Source organism: Bison bison, unplaced genomic scaffold (genome assembly GCF_000754665.1).
Source record: "Bison bison bison isolate TAMUID 2011002044 unplaced genomic scaffold, Bison_UMD1.0 scf7180017864139, whole genome shotgun sequence".
In the NCBI taxonomy this organism is placed as follows: domain Eukaryota; kingdom Metazoa; phylum Chordata; class Mammalia; order Artiodactyla; family Bovidae; genus Bison; species Bison bison.
The window spans coordinates 6,724,556-6,736,207 of record NW_011494711.1 but is presented as its reverse complement, the minus strand read 5'-3'; the positions used below and the strand labels follow the sequence as shown (position 1 = coordinate 6,736,207).

Sequence of the window (11,652 nt, the reverse complement as noted above, 5' to 3'; positions counted from 1 at the left end):
TGAAGGTGGGAGGAGAAGGGGACGACAGAGGATGAGATGGTTGGATGGCATCACAGACTCAATGGACATGAGTTTGAGCAAGTTCCAGGAGTTGGTGATGAACAGGGAGGCCTGACGTGCTGCGGTCCATGGGGTCACAAAGAGTCGGACACGACTGAGTGGCTGAACTGAACTGAACTGAAGCTGGGCAGCACAGCCAATACATAAATAAATAAAAAGTAGAGCCATCTATTTAAAAAAAAAAAAAAAAAAAGAATGAACAGTATGGATGGGTGTGGTGAGGAAAATGTGCTTAGGTTCAGAATGAAAGTCGTAGATCATTAAAAGAGAGGAACTGGAAGGTATCACAGTCACCATATTCTTCACCTTCATGCTTTCCCCACAGGTCAGTGGCAGGAATTATGATTGTCTTTCCCTTTTGGCTCATTAAAGTGGAAACTGTGCCTGAAATTAACTGCTAGAGCCACATGATATTGGTAGGCTTTCCTTTATCCCCCAAAGTACTCCTAAATCTTTCAAAATCCCTTTAACTTAGAGTTTCCTATCACTAGTTGACCAGTGAGTTGAGTACTCAGGAATTCAAAGCTTTAATAATATAAAGAATGCAATTCTGACATGAAAGAAACATTGGCTGGTTATTTTATAATTCAGTCAGTTCAGTTCAGTTCAGTCGCTCAGTCGTGTCCGACTCTTTGCGACCCCATGAATCACAGCACGCCAGGCCTCCCTGTCCATCACCAACTCCCGGAGTTCACTGAGACTCACGTCCATCGAGTCAGTGATGCTATCCAGCCATCTCATCCTCTGTCGTCCCCTTCTCCTCCTGCCCCCAATCCCTCCCAGCATCAGAGTCTTTTCCAATGAGTCAACTCTTCGCATGAGGTGGCCAAAGTACTGGAGTTTCAGCTTTAGCATCATTCCTTCCAAAGAAATCCCAGGGCTGATCTCCTTCAGAATGGACTGGTTGGATCTCCTTGCAGTCCAAGGGACTCTCAATTAGCATTGCCTATTTGCCATTCAGCCATTTCATTTCACTAAATAGTGCTTGCCAGTCGTTTTTTTACATGGTGGCGAATTATAGATCTCTGTGTTCCAGTAATAAAGAGGCAAAACTATGCTCACCCCTATTATTTCTTTTTTCCACTTAGAACTAGGAAAGATGCCCCATGTGAGGTTCTATCTCTATACAACAAATCAGTGAAAGCAGTGCATATACCCTGGGAGAGTTTATATATATTTAATCCCCTGGCTACTTAGTACTGTACCAATTTAAAAAAAAAGTTAGGATTCAACTGAAGCATTCATTTCTAAGTTTTATAAACTTTTTATTTTAAAACATTTAATAACAACTCCTAGATAAAACATGTTGCAGCTGCTGCTGCTGCTAAGTCACTTCAGTCGTGTCCAACTCTGTGTGACCCCATAGACGGCAGCCCACCAGGCTCCTCCGTCCCTGTGATTCTCCAGGCAAGAACACTGGAGTGGGTTGCCATTTCCTTCTCCAATGCATGAAAGGGAAAAGTGAAAGTGAAGTCGCTCAGTCGTGTCCGACTCTTAGCAACCCCATGGACTGCAGCCTACCAGGCTCCTCTGTCCATGGGATTTTCCAGGCAAGAGTACTGGAGTGGGGTGCCATTGCCTTCTCCATAAAACATGTTAGAAATTTTTGTTTTAATGAGATTCTCCCTCTTTGCTAGAAAGTATGTATTTCACAGTCATAAAGACTTGCCCATTCCCTCTCTATATCCTCCCACCCAGGAGAATGTATTATAAAAGAAAGAAATGGAACCTGTTCCAATCGTCAGTGTAGTAACTGAAAAGTACTCCATCTTTTCTGAAGACCAGCATGACCTACCTTCCAATTCTCCCCAGTTTTGCAGATTTGCAGATCTGCACACTCAAAGTACTTCTGGGAGGTACTCAGTCCCAGGCAAACCAGGACGGCTTGCTCTAATTCAGGTTGCTCTAATTCAGATACCTTCCTTGGGCAAGTATGTGATACTCCGTGAATGAAGAACTAGACAGATCTTTACATACTTAAATTTTTTAAAAAAAGCTATTGCAGACTTTCTTCATTCCTATTATATTCAGCTTCAATCTTTCTCCCTTTATTTCCTGCCATTTTTGATTTCTGGACCACTGGATAAGCTAGAGGCATGTTTTTCACTCATTATTTCTCAGGCTTCAGTTTTTTCATTTTTCTGAAAGAGGTTATCCAGAAAAGGGACCTCCTCTGCCTGGTTTTCTGGTGATTTGTTTTGACTTTTCTGTTCACTCCTTATTTACTTTGGCAGCCACATTATTTCTGCCCAGCTCAGCTGAAGAAAATATCTCATCACAGAATGTCAGAGGCGCGTGCCATGCCGGTACTTTGAAAACAGCTCAGCGTTACCCCTATCTCCAGCAGTCTCAAGGGCATGGTGTCACCGAGTGGGTAACCCCTCACTGCCTGTAACTGTCCCATTACCCACACCCTCTTCTGATTAGATAGCTCTCTGCATCCATATCCCATACCGGAGGCCTCACATATTACACAGTGAAGAGCTAACTGCACTTGAACCTTTAAACTTATGAAACATTGCCAGAGCTCGTTTGCATAATTCATTCGTCTGCTTTTCTTTGAATTTCTCTTTGTATAATTAAAAAAATTTTTTTTCCTGCCTTATCCTCATTTTGTAACACTCTGGTCTAATCAGCTGTGTTATTTCCTAAACAGTTGAAAGGAAAAATTGTCATAGATACCAAGGCTGTGAGATTCCTCTTAGTTGGAAATAAACTGCATATGTCAGTATTCATTCAAAAGCTGAAATTTGCTTTGCTCTGTGCTTTTGAAAGCCTAAAAGCAATTTCAAATCATCTTCCATCGTATAGCTGTCTTTTTAGCAGTACAAAAGCTTAGTTTCCTAGAAATGAGTGAGACTTTAGCAAACAGCCATGTGCTGATGCATACAAATTCTATCCATTGGCAAAGGAAAGCACTTTATTAAACTACTTGTAATTAAGTGTATGTTTAATTCTGTCTGCAGCCATGACAATGTATTAATAACGTGTGGAATAGCCAGGAAGATAGAAATCTCATTCAAATAATGCTTTGCAATGGGTGCTCCTTACCACATTTTGCCCTCTCTGGGCTTTGCAGTCCTGGCTGTGATAATTAGAACCCCTAATCCAAGTGTCTCTGGATGGTTCATTAACTTGAGACTTTATGAAAACAAGAAAATGACTTGTTGAGACTGCTGCTGCTGCTGCTAAGTCGCTTCAGTCGTGTCTGACTCTGTGTGATCCCATAGACGGCAGCCCACCAGGCTCCCTCGTGCCTGGGATTCTCCAGGCAAGAACACTGGAGTGGATTGCCATTTCCTTCTCCGATGCATGAAAGTGAAAAGTGAAAGTGAAGTCGCTCAGTCGTGTTCGACTCTTAGCGACCCCATGGACTGCAGCCTACCAGGCTCCTCTGTCCATGGGATTTTCCAGGCAAGAGTTACTGAGACTACCCTTTGATTTTTGGAGGTTTTTTGTTTGTTTTTGTTTTGCTTTGTACATTTTTTATTTTAGTTTTTTTTGTATTTTTAAAGCTTTTTATTTTGTATTGGAGTATAGCCAATTAACAATGTTGTGATAATTTCAAACAGACAGAAAAGTGACTTGGCCATAGGTATATATGTATCCATTCTCCCCCAAACTTCCCTCCCATCTAGACTGCCACATAACATTGAGCACAGTTCCCTGTGCTATATAGTAGGACCTTGGTGGTTATTTATTTTAAATATAGCAGTGTGTACATGAGACTACACATTGTTGAGATCCCATATTATAGAATGAGATTTATGTAATTGAATTATACAGTGAACATAAATAACACTATATAAACAGCAGACTCCAGATGAAATACAGTCTGGAATTTGTGGCCAATTTTAGCCTGGAGTGGCTGACAGAATGGTCCTTTGTGCCGGCCAGTTTCCTCTTTCTTCTTCCTGTCTCGTCTAAGTGTGTGCACGCCCTCTGCGATGGGGCTGATCTTGTTCCATTCAAGTTAGCATTGCAAGGCCATCAGAGAATGCAATGTGTATATCGGAGCATTAGGGACATTTCTCAGAGTCTACATTTGTAACCATTGATGGTTTAGGTTAATGAGGGGACGGAGCTTTTGATTTCAAGAGACAGATACCCTCTTGATTTGCGATAGTGGGAAGAGGATTAATTACAAGGATATATGTTGACCGACACTGTGGACCTGGCTGTTTTCTCATTCTCTCATGGACTGTGTGGTCTCTTCCACTATGTCTTTTGCTCCTCTTTGTTTTATTCTCTTCTCTCTACAGATAGAATTCTTTGACTTACTCATAATTTCCCATCCCTCATAAATTTGACTTTCACATATCTCTCTGCACCTCCTTCTATATCCATAACTTTAAGCTGCAGTTCTGAACATTCAGTGGCTTAGTCTCTGTTGTTCTGAATTAAAGTCCCAGTGTGGCATAGACTATTATGGATTTTAATACCTGTCTCTTACCCAGAGTGAATGCTTCTTGAGCATAGGGGTGAAGTATGTTTTCTTTGCCACAGTATACTCACAATGCCTAGCACAGAATAGGTATCAAGTAAATATTTTATGAATGAATAAAATATGCAAAAACCCATCTGAAATCCACTAATAAGCATTCTTGTGGGGGAAAGCTTTCTACATGACTTTCAGCTGGCTGTCTTCTCAAACACCAGTTGGCTTAGACTGAAGTCACCTTATTCTTTCCTAGTTGCTAAATACTTCTTACTGCCTTGCAAATTAGGGTCAAAATGTTCAGTAAAGATTGATGTGATGAAAACATTCAAAGAGTAAATGTTGGGAGAGAGATTGTTTCCATGGTGACTTCTGCTTCAGGGAGCCCTCACATTGATGAGAGTGAGTCAGCTGACCCCCCACCAACCCAGAGCCATCCAGTGGCTGTAAACTGACAATCCACCTGCACATCCAGTGCTGGTGGCAGTAACCCTGATTTAATCCAGTCCTGGAAGCTCCTTCTTTGGCTAAAACGAGCTTGTAAAAGCAAGTTGGGGCAGTGGAAGTGGTACAGCAGGCAAGGTATGGATTCAGCTGCAGAAAGTCAAGGGTGTACTCTCACTTACCTGTGTAATGGCTTTTATCTTTATGAGCCTGACCCTTCAGAGGATCGGTGTCCCGGTTATATTCTCTCTGTGTTCCCAACCACACTGCAGTGACAGAAGGGCCACTCTACTCCTGTGGGGCAGAAGAACAACTTCCAGATTATAGAACAGGCATTGGACCACGTCCTTAGTGACAGAAACATGGACACCAGCCACGTCTTGTGTGACCCCTCCCCGACTCCCTAACCACCACCACTGCAATCAGTTATTCCTTGCTCTTATTCCTGTTTAACTATTTCACACAATGATCCTCTTGTAGCAGAAAGACTATGCTGTGGTTTTCTATTATTAATCCTTTACCTTTTGTGTTGTTTTATCATGAGAGAGATTACACCATTTCACAAACATCCTAAAAATTCCCAAGTAGGGACTTCCCTGGTGGACTAGTACTTAAGAATCTGCCTTGCAGTGCAGGGGATGTGAGTTCGATCCCTGGTTGGGCAACTAAGATCCCACATGTTACGGAGCAATTAAGGCAGCATGTGGCAACTAGTGAGCCCACGCACCACAACTAGAGTTTGTGCACTCAAAAAAAGATCCCGCAGGCCACAACTAGGACCCAGTGCAGCCAAAAAGTAAATAAATGTTAAAAAATAAAATTACCCAAGTAAATGTTATTTCCTCCAACATAGTTAATTTGCGAGATGAAATGTTTATTCCTGTGATACATTTGTTACTGAAACATTTTTAGAACTCCTCTTTCAGTGCCATTAACTTGCTTCTCTCATATTCTGAAGTAAGTAAATATTCAGTAAGTATCTATAGGAATATATGGATAAAGATGTAAACACATATGTGTTTTTACTATATTCTACTCAGAACTCTTCTTTATGTACCTCATCTTTTTTTTCCCCCTAAATAATGAAAGATCCAGATATCTAATGAGCATTCCCATTTTTATGTCATTGTCCAAATTTGTACATGGTCAACTGTGCCATTCTTCACTTGACTTTAACTTTCGGAACTGCTGATATATCCCCTCAAATTTGATATTTGCTGTTGGACGTTAGAAACAATATTATCTGCATGAAGTAGAATTTCAGGTTTCATGGCCTAACATTTGAAGTATAAATAAAATGGATTTTCTTTTTATCTGCAGGAAATGTTCGATGTTATACTAGATGAGAATCAGCTGGAGGATGCATGTGAACACCTGGGAGAATACCTTGAGGCCTACTGGCGAGCCACCCACACAACCAGTAGCACCCCCATGACCCCCCTGCTTGGAAGGAACCTGGGCTCAACAGCACTCTCGCCATATCCCACAGCAATCTCTGGGTTACAGGTAGCGTCACTTCTGCTTTTACAACCTAACATTTAAGCTTCTATAGGAAACTCGATTGAGATGGAGACTGGGATTGTCCTGACTCTGAAGAGAGAACCCTGTACGTTACTATATCAAAAAGTCTAAAGCAGTGACCACTCATATAGACTATTTTACATTTTACACACTCAAATCCCTTTGGTTCATAAAGGTATAAATAAAGTATTAGCAAAAAACTTCTTCAGATTCGTATCTTTGGGCTGCATTGATTCTAACAGATGTTTTATACTTTTACATATACTATTTTACAGTACACTCAGAAAGCATTGGGCTTCCCTGGTGGCTCAGCTGGTAAAGAATCAGCCTGCAGTGCAGGAGACCTAGGTTCGATCCCTGGGTTGGGAAGATCCCCTGGAGGAGGACATAGCAGCCCACTCCAGTATTCTTGCCTGGAGTATTGCCATGGACAGAGGAGCATGGTGGGCTGCAGTCCATGGGGTTGCAAAGAGTCAGACATGACTGAGTGACTAAGCACACCCAACACACACAGAATGCATTACCTAGTCATGATCTATCCTAGACAGAGTTATCCAGAGAATGGCCTTTTCCTTAGAACTTTGTACTCTGTTCATTTATAATGACTTTTACTTAAATTCATCCCTCCTCTGCTTACACTGGTGGTCCAGTGGTTAAGACTCTGCGCTTCCAATGCAAGGGGCAAGGGTTCAATTCCTGGTTCAGGAACTAAGATCCCACAGGTGCTAGTGTTGGCCAAAAATGAACTCACCTTTCCTATGTCTAAACCCTGCTAAGAAACTTACTACCTACTAGTCAGGGGTCCATTCATTACTTCTCCACATCACTTCTTCAGGATTAGACAGTAGTGGCACTGTCAGGCACAGGACCAGCTAAGTGAGGAGGGGTAGACGGACATTATGACCAATCTTACCTAACCCCGCCCCACAGGCTGCAGGGCCTGTCCGTGCGCAAACAGAATGCACAGAGTAGAATCATCTCGGTTGGAAATAGTGACAGATCTCTGAGTTTTCTTAGGGGTTAGCAAGGCCCACCTTGGCCATCACCTATGGCCTTTAGGGGAGTGGAGGATGAATGCAGGATCAGGAGGCTCGCTCTCTTGCTGTTCAGGTGCTGTGCTCAGGGCCAGACGTGGGGACCCAGAGGCATTACAATATGAAGTGAATCTGATATGAATATGAATGAATGATATATCATATGAATCTATATGATACCAAGCAGCTGCGGGAATGTGGCCAGACCCCCAGCTGACTGAGGAATGGTTGTCAATCGAGCTGTCTTGCATCATGACTAGTGTTGTATTAATAGGTTATAATAGTCATAATGTAGATCATGTAGAGTTAACTCTAAGATAAATAGCACTCTCTGAAATGTTATTACAACTCTATTACTCTTTTACAAAGCTACATCTTTGTAAGAAAAACAAAAAAAACTACCACATAAATAAATAGCTTTTGTGGCTAGAAATGAACTTGGGAAACATCCTATTATAATATGCAGTGTGTGTGTGGGCACTGGACTCTTTCTTTCCTTGTTTTACTGCCTGCATGCTGATCTGACTGTGTCACTTCCACTGACCAGTTAGAGTTGGCTCTGAGCTGTACATTGTGGGAGGAGAAATGGAAAAATGAAGCACTGTGAGTCCACCTACACAAGTTGGTAGAGATGAAATGTACTTTGTTTATGAATATAACACTCCTGACTTAGCACCTCTCAGACATCTACCTGAAGTGGTTCCCCCAGTTTCACTTGAGTTAACATGGTGCCCTTGGTCCTGGGGCCAAGTTCTCCTAGTAACCATGGGCACTTAATTGTTAGACCCTAGTTGGGGCTAGAGGCAGAGGCTGTGACTGTTGAATGAGTTTCCTGCTGAAGGTGAGTATCCTTTAGAGAAAATATATCTTGGTCTTTGGTTTCATCAGTATCCTGTTTCTTAACTGAGGCAACCTGCTTAAGCAGGTAGGCACAGCTAAGGATACATGTTTTCCTGAGATTTGAAGAAAAATGTTAATAGCATTTACTGAGCACTTACATAAGTCACTGAAGATATTAATTTCATGTTATCAGAGAAATTTAGTTTATATTCTGAGGATTATTTTTCCAGGACATTTCAGTTGGAGGAAGCAAGAATTGTGAATATATCCGTCAGCTGGCTTCATAATTATTGCACACTTCTTTGAAGAGAATGTTACTGAGTCTTGCATTCATGTAGGATGTAGAAACAAATATTTTATGGGCAGTACAAATCATAATTTTACTAACATTTTTAAAAGTATAAGGAACATTCAACTAGATAAAGATGAAGTGTGTGACTTTAGGAGAAAGCTTTTATCAGTTCAAGAGAGGAAGAAGAAATAGCAGACACTATTCTGAACTTTAACTTATTTTCCAATAGTAAAATAATCCTCATTTTTGCAATAGAAGTTGAATTATTAGGCTCTCCTAAATATACTAAGTTCCGTTCAGCAGCTAACTTTCACTTTTATATTTTTCATAGGAAGCATAAGTATGCAGTGTTATGTAATTAAAATTCACAAACTACCAGCACTTTAAGCCTCTTCACGTGTTGTGTCCCAAATACATAAGACCAGATACTTCAAGCAGACCGTTTGTACATCAGAATGTTTTATTAAGTCAAATATTTAGCATCTTATTGTACAGACCCTTCTGTTGTACATGCATTTGCATGTTCTATGTGAACGAAGCGGATGTGATTTAACCAGTGAACCATCTGATATTTTTAGAGTCAGCGTCTGAGGCACAGCAACCACTCCACAGAGAACTCTCCAGTTGAAAGACGAAGTCTAATGACCTCTGATGAAAATTATCACAATGAAAGGGCTCGGAAGAGCAGGAACCGCTTGTCTTCCAGTTCCCAGCATAGCCGAGATCATTACCCTCTGGTGGAAGAAGATTATCCTGACTCATACCAGGACACTTACAAACCTCATAGGAACCGAGGATCTCCTGGGGGATATAGCCATGATTCTCGACATAGGCTTTGAGTCTGCAGAAACAAACAAAAAGTTCATCTGTTGACGATTTGCCATAGCACTGCTAGGATACAACCAGTCATCTTAACGTGGCAAGTACAGCACAGTACTGACTGTGCTTATGGGCTGCTGTCATTGATGCTAAGAAGGGGCAAAAAAAAAATGTACATTATGCCCTTAAGTCTAGATGGATCTTAGATGCCCAATCATACAGATATTTTTAAGTGCAACATTTACATAGCAGTACCTTTTGTTTTCTTCATTAGATTTAGACACATCAATTTGTAATTTAGGGTACTTATCAAGGCACATATAAAATAATTTCCCATGCCGGAAATTCCAAATGACCAGTTCCAGTTGGAACCAATTTATAAACCAATTCCTGTTGGAATTTGGGTGAATCGACTAGAAAGTCTACTTGAGCATGTTGTAATCAATTTAAAAATCTGAAAAAAAAGACATGAATTAATAAGAAAATCAAAATACCAATAGAAGTCAAAACCAGCTGTTGTATTTATTTGCTGGAAGCTAAATTTACACTTAAAGTTGGAATGTATGAACATTTTAATATACATTAACATTGCCAGAATGGCTTTTCTAACTTACCAAATGTATTGATAGTGCCAAAAAAAATCTCAAATTAATGCAGAAATTCTTTAGTCTCCTCAGATTTTAATATTTTTATTTCTTTTCTGGCACAGCTGTTGTATTCAAAGTATTTTGCTTTTTTGTTTCGTCACAACTGTTACCATGTTTGAAGTTGGCAAAGAAATTCATTTCTTTAGCAGTGAGAGAGGATAGTAAAGAGAAGCCCAATCATAGTTGGTTATGCAAGATGAAAATGGGGTGTTGTTTCCCCTTTCATCAATCTGAGCACAACTACATCTATCCAGGAATCGGAAGTCAGACTCTAAGGATAACACAGATCCTCCTGAGTGCTAGGCTAAACATCTCCAGTTGAGATTTCATCTGCCCCACTTACCACAAATATGTTTGTGCTTCCCACCAGCACAATTGAATATCTTTCCATTGCTTCACTCAGTCTCTGCCTTTGAGTGTCTGAATGTGCTAGCCCTTCACCAAATTCTTTATAATCATGCTACGGGTTTTTTGTTTTACATGAACACATTGAATTTTGATATTGAAAGCTGTGTTTATACAAAATGATTAATTGAAAAACTGTGGAAACGAATTTAAAAGCTTGCAGTAAAAAAAATAAACTTGTAGATTCAGAATAGATTTGTTCACTAAAATTATATCATTTTTATTGAAGAGAATTATAAAGAATTTGAAGATTGAACTGCCTTATTTCTAATGAACACTCTTCTTTACCTATTAAGTCTTCACAGTTTTTCCAGTGAATATAAGTATGGAATCAGTGATCTTATGTCTTATATGATCAAAGAAGCCTTAGATTCACTCTGATCCAAGAAACTATTGAAATTGACTCTTTTATACAATACACAAAAGTCTTTAGGAAAAGACTTTTGTTTCTAAGAGTCTGTTTTTCTAAAGCCCCCATAGGATCAGGCATAAAAATCCTTTTCTACTGCTACGTCATAAAGCCTATTTTTTGGGAAAACAATGATAATTCATTTTCTGTTATCTTATTTCCCCCCATCCAAGCCTTTCAGTGTTTATGCTCTCAAAACATACACCAGTTGAATAATTTTCTTGACCATGAAAATAGGTTCCCTACTCTTGATTAGTTATATCTTGAACCTCATTATTGACCCCCTGCAATGCCCTCTCCTTCTGTTGTTCACTGTGCATACCCCATTATGAACCTGTTTAGCTGATAATGAGGATATCCATAGTTACGTGAGTTATTGAAATATTTGATAGAATTAAAAAACTGTGGGCTCAGTGAATTCTTGAAGTGAATATGTGATACTGCCTTTTGAGGTTCTTTTGTCATCTAGTGAAGCTTACAAAACTTTCAGTTAAGACTTTTAAAAGAGTTCTATCCACTAGGCACTTTAATAAACATACAACCTACCATTACTGAATACTTTGTTAGAGCACAGAAGAGCATTTTCCAGCAAACAAATATATTTATTACATGTACAGCACATATTTGCATGAAAAAGAAGACATTAGCCAAAACATTTTTCTATATGCTTTCCTGGTTTCTTGTTTGTGCGCATAAAAGTATTTAATTGCAAGGAGTGCACCAAGGTGTTTAAACTTAGACTA

The 11,652-nt window shown here is 40.0% G+C and overlaps 1 protein-coding gene across 1 annotated transcript in view; it reads left to right on the top strand.

Annotated features, from left to right (window-relative positions):
* Positions 1–11,400, top strand: part of CACNB4 (calcium channel, voltage-dependent, beta 4 subunit) — a 143,137-nt gene extending 131,737 nt beyond the window's left edge. Inside the window, exons 12-13 of the mRNA XM_010839996.1 lie at positions 6,263–6,448; positions 9,208–11,400. Coding sequence (XP_010838298.1) covers positions 6,263–6,448; positions 9,208–9,468 — 447 coding nt within the window. The 3' untranslated portion in view covers positions 9,469–11,400. The remainder of the gene's footprint in view (positions 1–6,262; positions 6,449–9,207) is intronic.
* The last annotated feature ends 252 nt before the right edge of the window (positions 11,401–11,652 follow it).